Raw genomic sequence first — 12289 nt, 5'->3', positions numbered from 1 at the left:
AAAGTTTGGTGCATAGGGTCAGACTATAGTACCCATTGATAATAATGGAGACTGCGATCTGCAGCGGTGGTTAGCCTTTTGCTGCAGGTTTCTGTGAAATCTCCTATATTAGGCTATTAGTACATAGTATGCGTTGGGTATGCTTGACCGATGGCGGGATCCCGCCCGCCAGAATGCTGACAGGGGGGCGAGCGCAACGAAGCCCGTTGCGGGCTCCGTGGCTCGCTGCAGGTTCTATTCCCACTCTATGGGTGTCATGGGCACCCAAGAGTGGGAATAGCCCTCGGCCCCCTGCCGGTATTCTGGCGGCCGGTATTCCGGCTTCGGGATGCTGACTGCCAGGATTCCGGCCAGCGAGTTTGTAACTACATCCCCATAGTACAGTACTAATGCATAATGTTATGAAAACTCCCTTGATAAATAGGCCCCTTAGTTAGATTGCATTCCATGAAACCTCTGATATAAACCAGCACCAGTAGAAGAATGCCATTCATGAAAGCCAATAGGATAAATCAAAAATGTTTGAGCAGAGTCCAAAAAATGAGAATCCCTGACAGCTCAGATGATACCCACATCTTCTCTGGGAGTTTCTCTGAAAACGAATCAGTTATATGACATCTTGCGCGGCGAAATTTCAATTATTCTGTGTTTATAAACATTAACATGGAGGGAGGTGTAATGATCTGGGGAAATATGATTAATTGTGAGTCTGTTTATTGTTGTTTTGCAGAAACTAACTTGTGTGAGCTGAACCCGCAGATCTGTGGCCCCGGACGCTGCGAGCCGCGCTCAGGCAGCTACACTTGTATATGCAACAATGGTTATTGGCTGAGCACACAAGGCACCCACTGCATTGGTAAGAGGTTATATTCTTATTGCCTGATGCCTACATGCTGATAACAATAATAAATAGGATATTTTATTTTATCTCAGTGTTATATTTATCACATTTAAAAATGTGGATTTGATGTGATAACTATGACCCAGCTCGCACTGTGAAAATCAGTATTTTTGCATGCATTTATCAATAAAGGAGCGCCAGGACAGAGCATGTGAGAAAGCTCTGTCCCGGCAGAGGACACTCTGCTTCCAGGTTCTGACCTGGCGAACGTACTGCACATGTGTACCGGCAGTGTCGGACTGGGGCATGTAGAGCCCACCGGGGGAATGCAGCGATAGGGGCCCATGTTTAGGGGTTTGGCCAGTCCGCAGAGGGGGTGTGGCCTGCCACCTCATTGGTTTGACTATCCATTATAGAGTGCAACGTCTGGGCCCCTTCAAAAATATATACAGTAAATTAATCTGCTGCATACATGATAATGTACCAGATTAACAACAGCAATGCACTGTAGAAAATACACCATAGTACAGTATAAGGTAACATATGTATGATGTATAATTCAAGTGCACAGTCTAGAAACTGATCCTTAGAGTAGGAGGTGGGGCCCCAGGCAGTGGGGCCCACCAGTGGTTTCCCCTGTACCCCTGTGGGCCAGTCCAAGCCTGCGTACCGGTCTGGCCAATGGAGAGAAATCTGGAGGTTCTTGCTCCAGCAGAAAATAGACTGCATATTTCCACAGCTTGGTAAATTTAAGATTCAGAAGCTCCCATAAGCTGTTTTTTTTGTGGTTGAAAATGGAAAAAAAACCCTCCTTACATTCTAGGGATACTTAATTTTTGCAGGTATCCCTAGACAACTGCTGTTTTCAGGGAATTTTCTGCAAAATTTAGTTTCATAAACAGGGGCATCACTAAGACAGTGTGGGTGAAATTCCCCATGTGTGCGCGTTGCCAAACGAGGGGCGTGGCCTCACTAGAAAGGACATGACCCCCCTTTTTATCACTCCTGGGGTCCCAGAGACTGTCGGTCAGCAGTGCCGGCTCCTACACTCCTGACACACGCCAGTGCTACACGTACTGTTACACTGTCACTGGGGAGGAATCGCTATTTTGGTGTCACCCCTCGGTGGGTGACAACAGGGTGCGTCCTGATCCCCCCCCCCCACCCCTCAAGTAGTGACGCCACTGTTCATAAATATGCTACTTACTTCCCCCAAAAACGAAAGATTTAGTATTGGGCGGTATCAGCATTAGATACATGATAACACTTGGCAATCTATGACTAGCACCGATTAGCACTGCATACACCTGGACATTACATAGCTCACTAACAAGCTTACATATTTTATATTTGGAAAAACTTACTCCAAAAATTGCAGGAAAGGCATCATTATGTTTCTTTGTTCCAATTAAAGCCTGTAAAAAATCTAAACATTAATCAAATGGAAAACAAAAACAAATAAAATAGCTTTTGGCATTTTCCCAAATGCATCTCACACGAGAATAAGAATGTGACTCTAGCAGTGTAGTCTGAAGTCTACTGCACATGATAATGACGCCTGTTTCCTAGTGTTTCTCAATCCCATCACAGAGTGCCATGGAAATGGTACAAAAATAAAAATACAATAAACACTGTAAAGTTTCTGTGCACACGATGAAAACTCATATAAATATACAGGTTCTGTTCAGTTTCTCGTGCAGTGATGTCGTCAGCAGGATGCTGTCCATTTTTTCAGCATCGTGCTGTCACATTGTGGACCTAAGGAAATTTGGGGGTAATTCCAAGTTGATCGCAGCCGGAATTTGGTTAGCAATTGGGCAAAACCATGTGCACTGCAAGGGAGGCAGATATAACATGTGCAGAGAGAGTTAGATTTGGGTGTGGTGCGTTCAAACTGCAATCTAAATTGCAGAGTAAAAATAAAGCAGCCAGTATTTACCCTGCACAGAAACAAAATAACCCACCCAAATCTAACTCTCTCTGCACATGTTATATCTGCCTCCCCTGCAGTGCACATGGTTTTGCCCAACTGCTAAAAAATTTCCTGCTGCGATCAACTTGGAATTACCCCCTTTGTTAGCAAATGGGCAAAACCATGGAGGTCATTCCGAGATGATCGTAGCTGTGATAAATTTAGTACAGCTATGATCATTCACACTGACATGCGGGAGGAACGCCCGGCACAGGGCTAGTCCACCCCGCATGTCAGTGCCGCCCCTCCCCCCCTGCAGTACACATGGTTTTGCCCATTTGCTAACAAATTTGCGGCTGCGATCAGGTCTGAATTAGGCTCCGTGTCCAGCAGTGAATACGGCAGGACTGTGGGGGTGATTCAGATCTGATCGCAGATGTGCTAAATTTAGCATATCTTCCCAATGAATCCACTGTTTATTATTACCAGTTATGTATATAGGGGTAATTCCAAGTTGATCGCAGCAGGATTTTTGTTAGCAGTTGGGCAAAACCATGTGTACTGCAGGGGAGGCAGATTTAACATGTGCAGAGAGAGTTAGATTTGGGTGTGGTGTGTTCAATCTGCAATCTAATTTGCAGTGTAAAAATAAAGCAGCCAGTATTTACCCTGCACAGAAATAAAATAACCCACCCAAATCTAACTCTCTCTGCACATGTTATATCTGCCTCCCCTGCAGTGCACATGGTTTTGCCCAACTGCTAACAAAAATCCTGCTGCGATCAACTTGGATTTACCCCCATAGAGCACAGATACAGTATGCAAACTCCACAAAGATAGGCCATGGTGGAAATTGAATCTATGACCTCAGTGCTGTGAGGCAGTAATGCTAACCATTACATCATTCATACTGCCATGCCCCTATAGTGTTGTTGCAAGCCTTCAGAACACACTGACCCTATTTTAAACATGGGGGGCACCCAAAGGAAACTTTTGCTCTGAGCTCCACGAGGTTTACAACAAAAATCCTAAATTTACACCAATTTAGGATTTTGAAATATTGTTTCTTTTAAAATGTAATTTGTCACCACATGTTGGCTAGGCCCCCAATTCAGTAAAGGGGGGGGGGGGGGGGAGGGGAGCACCAAAACATACCCTTGCTCCAGGCACCATGGCGCCTAGCTACACCTCTGATTCTCTCCACAGAGGTCCCCCTCACTGGTCTACTATACTCCAGTCCCGCACTCTCCACAGAGATACCCCTCACTGGTCTACTATACTCCAGTCCCGCACTCTCCACAGAGATCCCCCTCACTGGTCTCCTATTCTCCAGTCCCGCACTCTCCACAGAGATCCCCCTCACTGGTCTCCTATTCTCCAGTCCCGCACTCTCCACAGAGATCCCCCTCACTGGTCTCCTATACTCCAGTCCCGCACTCTACACAGAGATCACCCTCACTGGTCTCCTATACTACAGTCTCAAACTCTCCATAGAGATCCCCCTCACTGGTCTCCTATACTCCAGTCCAACACTCTCCACAGTGGTCCCCCTCACTGGTCTCCCATTATCCAGTCCCGCATTCTCCATAGACATCCCCCTCACTGGTCTCCTATACTCCAGTCCCGCACTCTCCATAGACATCTCCCTCACTGGTCTCCTATACTCCAGTCTCAAACTCTCCACAGGGATCACCCTCACTGGTCTCCTATACTCCAGACTCAAACTCTCCACAGAGATCCCCCTCACTGGTCTCATATTATCCAGTCACGCACTCTCCACAGAGATTCCCCTCACTGGTCTCCTATACTCCAGTCTCAAACTCTCCATAGAGATCCCCCTCACTGGTCTCCTATACTCCAGTCCCGCACTCTCCACACAGAGGTCCCCCTCACTGTTCTCCTATACTCCAGTCCCGCACTCTCCATAGAGATCTCCCTCACTGGTCTCCTATACTCCAGTCTCAAACTCTCCATAGAGATCCCCCTCACTTGTCTCCTATACTCCAGTCTCAAACTCTACACAGAGATCTCCCTCACTGGTCTCCTATACTCCAGTCTCAAACTCTCCATAGAGATCCTCCTCACTGGTCTCCTATATTCCAGTCTCAAACTCTCCATAGAGAGCCCTCTCACTGTTCTCCTATACTCCAGTCCCGCACTATCCATAGAGATCCCCCTCACTGGTCTCCTATACTCCAGTCTCAAACTCTCCATAGAGATCCCCCTCACTGGTCTCCTATACTCCAGTCCCGCACTCTCCACAGAGGTCCCCTCACTGGTCTCCTATACTCCAGTCTCAAACTCTCCATAGAGATCCCCCTCACTGGTCTCCTATTCTCCAGTCCCGCACTCTCCACAGAGATCCCCCTCACTGGTCTCCTATACTCCAGTCCTGCACTCTCCACAGAGGTCCCTGTCACTGTTCTCCTATACTCCAGTCCTGCACTCTCCATAGAGATCCCCCTCACTGGTCTCCTATACTCCAGTCTCAAACTCTCCATAGAGATCCGCCTCACTTGTCTCCTATACTCCAGTCTCACACTCTCCACAGAGATCCCCCCCAATGGTCTCCTATACTCCAGTCTCAAACTCTCCATAGAGATCCCCCTCACTGGTCTCCTATACTCCAGTCTCAAACTCTCCATAGAGATCCCTCTCACTGGTCTCCTATACTCCAGTCCCACACTCTCCACAGTGGTCCACCTCACTGGTCTCCCATTATCTAGTCCCGCATTCTCCATAGACATCCCCCTCACTGGTCTCCTATACTCCAGTCCCGCACTCTCCATAGACATCTCCCTCACTGGTCTCCTATACTCCAGTCTCAAACTCTCAATAGAGATCCCCCTCACTGGTCTCCTATACTCCAGTCTCAAACTCTCCATAGAGATCCCCCTCACTGGTCTCCTATACTCCAGTCCCGCACTCTCCACACAGAGGTCCCCCTCACTGTTCTCCTATACTCCAGTCCCGCACTTTCCATAGAGATCTCCCTCACTGGTCTCCTATACTCCAGTCTCAAACTCTCCATAGAGATCCCCCTCACTTTTCTCCTATACTCCAGTCTCAAACTCTACACAGAGATCTCCCTCACTGGTCTCCTATACTCCAGTCTCAAACTCTCCATAGAGATCCTCCTCACTGGTCTCCTATATTCCAGTCTCAAACTCTCCATAGAGAGCCCTCTCACTGTTCTCCCCTCTCCAGTCCCGCACTATCCACAGAGATCCCCCTCACTGGTCTCCTATACTCCAGTCTCAAACTCTCCATAGAGATCCCCCTCACTGGTCTCCTATACTCCAGTCCCGCACTCTCCACAGAGGTCCCCTCACTGGTCTCCTATACTCCAGTCTCAAACTCTCCATAGAGATCCCCCTCACTGGTCTCCTATTCTCCAGTCCCGCACTCTCCACAGAGATCCCCCTCACTGGTCTCCTATACTCCAGTCCTGCACTCTCCACAGACGTCCCTCTCACTGTTCTCCTATACTCCAGTCCCGCACTCTCCATAGAGATCCCCCTCACTGGTCTCCTATACTCCAGTCTCAAACTCTCCATAGAGATCCCCCTCACTTGTCTCCTATACTCCAGTCTCACACTCTCCACAGAGATCCCCCCCACTGGTCTCCTATACTCCAGTCTCAAACTCTCCATAGAGATCCCCCTCACTGGTCTCCTATACTCCAGTCTCAAAATCTCCATAGAGATCCCTCTCACTGGTCTCCTATACTCCAGTCCCACACTCTCCACAGTGGTCCACCTCACTGGTCTCCCATTATCCAGTCCCGCATTCTCCATAGACATCCCCCTCACTGGTCTCCTATACTCCAGTCCCGCACTCTCCATAGACATCTCCCTCACTGGTCTCCTATACTCCAGTCTCAAACTCTCCATAGAGATCCCCTCACTGGTCTCCTATACTCCAGTCTCAAACTCTCCATAGAGATCCCCCTCACTGGTCTCCTATACTCCAGTCTCAAACTCTCCATAGAGATCCCCCTCACTGGTCTCCTATACTCCAGTCCCGCACTCTCCACACAGAGGTCCCCCTCACTGTTCTCCTATACTCCAGTCCCGCACTTTCCATAGAGATCTCCCTCACTGGTCTCCTATACTCCAGTCTCAAACTCTCCATAGAGATCCCCCTCACTTTTCTCCTATACTCCAGTCTCAAACTCTACACAGAGATCTCCCTCACTGGTCTCCTATACTCCAGTATCAAACTCTCCATAGAGATCCTCCTCACTGGTCTCCTATATTCCAGTCTCAAACTCTCCATAGAGAGCCCTCTCACTGTTCTCCTATACTCCAGTCCCGCACTATCCATAGAGATCCCCCTCACTGGTCTCCTATACTCCAGTCTCAAACTCTCCATAGAGATCCCCCTCACTGGTCTCCTATACTCAAGTCCCGCACTCTCCACAGAGGTCCCCTCACTGGTCTCCTATACTCCAGTCTCAAACTCTCCATAGAGATCCCCCTCACTGGTCTCCTATTCTCCAGTCCCGCACTCTCCACAGAGATCCCCCTCACTGGTCTCCTATACTCCAGTCCTGCACTCTCCACAGAGGTCCCTCTCACTGTTCTCCTATACTCCAGTCCCGCACTCTCCATAGAGATCCCCCTCACTGGTCTCCTATACTCCAGTCTCAAACTCTCCATAGAGATCCCCCTCACTTGTCTCCTATACTCCAGTCTCACACTCTCCACAGAGATCCCCCTCACTGGTCTCCTATACTCCAGTCTCAAACTCTCCATAGAGATCCCCCTCACTGGTCTCCTATACTCCAGTCTCAAACTCTCCATAGAGATCCCTCTCACTGGTCTCCTATACTCCAGTCCCACACTCTCCACAGTGGTCCACCTCACTGGTCTCCCATTATCCAGTCCCGCATTCTCCATAGACATCCCCCTCACTGGTCTCCTATACTCCAGTCCCGCACTCTCCATAGACATCTCCCTCACTGGTCTCCTATACTCCAGTCTCAAACTCTCCACAGAGATCCCGCTCACTGGTCTCCTATTATCCAGTCCCGCACTCTCCACAGAGATGCCCCTTACTGGTCTCCTATTTTCCAGTCCCGCAGTCTCCACAGAGATCCCCCTTACTGGTCTCCTATACTCCAGTCTCAAACTCTCCATAGAGATCCCCCTCACTGGTCTCCTATACTACAGACTCAAACTCTCCACAGAGATCCCCCTCACTGGTCTTCTATTATCCAGTCCCGCACTCTCCACAGAGATCCCCTTTACTGGTCTCCTATTTTACAGTCCCGCATTCTCCACAGAGATCCCCCTTACTGGTCTCCTATACTCCAGTCTCAAACTCTCCATAGAGATCCCCCTCACTGGTCTCCTATACTCCAGTCTCAAACTCTCCATAGAGATCCCCCTCACTGGTCTCCTATTCTCCAGTCCTGCACTCTCCACAGAGATCCCCCTCACTGGTCTCCTATACTCCAGTCCCGCACTCTCCATAGACATCTCCCTCACTGGTCTCCTATACTCCAATCTCAAACTCTCCATAGAGATCCCCTCACTGGTCTCCTATACTCCAGTCTCAAACTCTCCATAGAGATCCCCCTCACTGGTCTCCTATACTCCAGTCTCAAACTCTCCATAGAGATCCCCCTCACTGGTCTCCTATACTCCAGTCCCGCACTCTCCACACAGAGGTCCCCCTCACTGTTCTCCTATACTCCAGTCCCGCACTTTCCATAGAGATCTCCCTCACTGGTCTCCTATACTCCAGTCTCAAACTCTCCATAGAGATCCCCCTCACTTTTCTCCTATACTCCAGTCTCAAACTCTACACAGAGATCTCCCTCACTGGTCTCCTATACTCCAGTCTCAAACTCTCCATAGAGATCCTCCTCACTGGTCTCCTATATTCCAGTCTCAAACTCTCCATAGAGAGCCCTCTCACTGTTCTCCTATACTCCAGTCCCGCACTATCCATAGAGATCCCCCTCACTGGTCTCCTATACTCCAGTCTCAAACTCTCCATAGAGATCCCCCTCACTGGTCTCCTATACTCAAGTCCCGCACTCTCCACAGAGGTCCCCTCACTGGTCTCCTATACTCCAGTCTCAAACTCTCCATAGAGATCCCCCTCACTGGTCTCCTATTCTCCAGTCCCGCACTCTCCACAGAGATCCCCCTCACTGGTCTCCTATACTCCAGTCCTGCACTCTCCACAGAGGTCCCTCTCACTGTTCTCCTATACTCCAGTCCCGCACTCTCCATAGAGATCCCCCTCACTGGTCTCCTATACTCCAGTCTCAAACTCTCCATAGAGATCCCCCTCACTTGTCTCCTATACTCCAGTCTCACACTCTCCACAGAGATCCCCCTCACTGGTCTCCTATACTCCAGTCTCAAACTCTCCATAGAGATCCCCCTCACTGGTCTCCTATACTCCAGTCTCAAACTCTCCATAGAGATCCCTCTCACTGGTCTCCTATACTCCAGTCCCACACTCTCCACAGTGGTCCACCTCACTGGTCTCCCATTATCCAGTCCCGCATTCTCCATAGACATCCCCCTCACTGGTCTCCTATACTCCAGTCCCGCACTCTCCATAGACATCTCCCTCACTGGTCTCCTATACTCCAGTCTCAAACTCTCCACAGAGATCCCGCTCACTGGTCTCCTATTATCCAGTCCCGCACTCTCCACAGAGATGCCCCTTACTGGTCTCCTATTTTCCAGTCCCGCAGTCTCCACAGAGATCCCCCTTACTGGTCTCCTATACTCCAGTCTCAAACTCTCCATAGAGATCCCCCTCACTGGTCTCCTATACTCCAGACTCAAACTCTCCACAGAGATCCCCCTCACTGGTCTTCTATTATCCAGTCCCGCACTCTCCATAGAGATCCCCTTTACTGGTCTCCTATTTTACAGTCCCGCATTCTCCACAGAGATCCCCCTTACTGGTCTCCTATACTCCAGTCTCAAACTCTCCATAGAGATCCCCCTCACTGGTCTCCTATACTCCAGTCTCAAACTCTCCATAGAGATCCCCCTCACTGGTCTCCTATTCTCCAGTCCTGCACTCTCCACAGAGATCCCCCTCACTGGTCTCCTATACTCCAGTCTCAAACTCTCCATAGAGATCCCCCTCACTGGTCTCCTATACTCCAGTCCAACACTCTCCACAGTGGTCCCCCTCACTGGTCTCCCATTATCCAGTCCCGCATTCTCCATAGACATCCCCCTCACTGGTCTCCTATACTCCAGTCCCGCACTCTCCATAGACATCTCCCTCACTGGTCTCCTATACTCCAGTCTCAAACTCTCCACAGAGATCACCCTCACTGGTCTCCTATACTCCAGACTCAAACTCTCCACAGAGATCCCCCTCACTGGTCTCATATTATCCAGTCCCGCACTCTCCACAGAGATTCCCCTCACTGGTCTCCTATACTCCAGACTCAAACTCTCCACAGAGATCCCCCTCACTGGTCTCATATTATCCAGTCCCGCACTCTCCACAGAGATTCCCCTCACTGGTCTCCTATACTCCAGTCCCGCACTCTCCACACAGAGGTCCCCCTCACTGTTCTCCTATACTCCAGTCCCGCACTCTCCATAGAGATCCCCCTCACTGGTCTCCTATACTCCAGTCTCAAACTCTCCATAGAGATCCCCCTCACTTGTCTCCTATACTCCAGTCTCAAACTCTACACAGAGATCTCCCTCACTGGTCTCCTATACTCCAGTCTCAAACTCTCCATAGATATCCTCCTCACTGGTCTCCTATATTCCAGTCTCAAACTCTCCATAGAGAGCCCTCTCACTGTTCTCCTATACTCCAGTCCCGCACTCTCCATAGAGATCCCCCTCACTGGTCTCCTATACTCCAGTCTCAAACTCTCCATAGAGATCCCCCTCACTGGTCTCCTATACTCCAGTCCCGCACTCTCCACAGAGGTCCCCTCACTGGTCTCCTATACTCCAGTCTCAAACTCTCCATAGAGATCCCCCTCACTGGTCTCCTATTCTCCAGTCCCGCACTCTCCACAGAGATCCCCCTCACTGGTCTCCTATACTCCAGTCCTGCACTCTCCACAGAGGTCCCTCTCACTGTTCTCCTATACTCCAGTCCCGCACTCTCCATAGAGATCCCCCTCACTGGTCTCCTATACTCCAGTCTCAAACTCTCCATAGAGATCCCCCTCACTTGTCTCCTATACTCCAGTCTCACACTCTCCACAGAGATCCACCTCACTGGTCTCCTATACTCCAGTCTCAAACTCTCCATAGAGATCCCCCTCACTGGTCTCCTATACTCCAGTCTCAAACTCTCCATAGAGATCCCTCTCACTGGTCTCCTATACTCCAGTCCCACACTCTCCACAGTGGTCCACCTCAATGGTCTCCCATTATCCAGTCCCGCATTCTCCATAGACATCCCCCTCACTGGTCTCCTATACTCCAGTCCCGCACTCTCCATAGACATCTCCCTCACTTGTCTCCTATACTCCAGTCTCAAACTCTCCACAGAGATCACCCTCACTGGTCTCCTATACTCCAGACTCAAACTCTCCACAGAGATCCCCCTCACTGGTCTCCTATTATCCAGTCCCGCACTCTCCACAGAGATGCCCCTTACTGGTCTCCTATTTTCCAGTCCCGCAGTCTCCACAGAGATCCCTCTTACTGGTTTCCTATACTCCAGTCTCAAACTCTCCATAGAGATCCCCCTCACTGGTCTCCTATACTCCAGACTCAAACTCTCCACAGAGATCCCCCTCACTGGTCTCCTATACTCCAGTCCTGCACTCTCCACAGAGGTCCCTCTCACTGTTCTCCTATACTCCAGTCCCGCACTCTCCATAGAGATCCCCCTCACTGGTCTCCTATACTCCAGTCTCAAACTCTCCATAGAGATCCCCCTCACTTGTCTCCTATACTCCAGTCTCACACTCTCCACAGAGATCCCCCTCACTGGTCTCCTATACTCCAGTCACAAACTCTCCATAGAGATCCCCCTCACTAGTCTCCTATACTCCAGTCTCAAACTCTCCATAGAGATCCCTCTCACTGGTCCCCTATACTCCAGTCCCACACTCTCCACAGTGGTCCACCTCACTGGTCTCCCATTATCCAGTCCCGCATTCTCCATAGACATCCCCCTCACTGGTCTCCTATACTCCAGTCCCGCACTCTCCATAGACATCTCCCTCACTGGTCTCCTATACTCCAGTCTCAAACTCTCCATAGAGATCCCCTCACTGGTCTCCTATACTCCAGTCTCAAACTCTCCATAGAGATCCCCCTCACTGGTCTCCTATACTCCAGTCTCAAACTCTCCATAGAGATCCCCCTCACTGGTCTCCTATACTCCAGTCCCGCACTCTCCACACAGAGGTCCCCCTCACTGTTCTCCTATACTCCAGTCCCGCACTCTCCATAGAGATCTCCCTCACTGGTCTCCTATACTCCAGTCTCAAACTCTCCATAGAGATCCCCCTCACTTATCTCCTATACTCCAGTCTCAAACTCTACACAGAGATCTCCCTCACTGGTCTCCTA

The 12289-nt window shown here is 49.9% G+C and overlaps 1 protein-coding gene across 3 annotated transcripts in view; it reads left to right on the top strand.

Annotated features, from left to right (window-relative positions):
• The window catches only part of LTBP4 (latent transforming growth factor beta binding protein 4), a 411741-nt gene that overhangs the window by 306801 nt on the left and 92651 nt on the right, over positions 1–12289 (top strand). For all 3 annotated transcript variants that reach the window (XM_063937673.1, XM_063937672.1, XM_063937671.1), the window contains one exon: positions 731–856. In XM_063937673.1, the coding sequence (XP_063793743.1) occupies positions 731–856 (126 nt within the window). The remainder of the gene's footprint in view (positions 1–730; positions 857–12289) is intronic.

This window comes from Pseudophryne corroboree, chromosome 8 (assembly GCF_028390025.1).
Source record: "Pseudophryne corroboree isolate aPseCor3 chromosome 8, aPseCor3.hap2, whole genome shotgun sequence".
In the NCBI taxonomy this organism is placed as follows: Eukaryota; Metazoa; Chordata; class Amphibia; order Anura; family Myobatrachidae; genus Pseudophryne; species Pseudophryne corroboree.
Note: the sequence above shows the minus strand (reverse complement) of the source record. Positions and strands in the feature narration are given on the sequence as shown.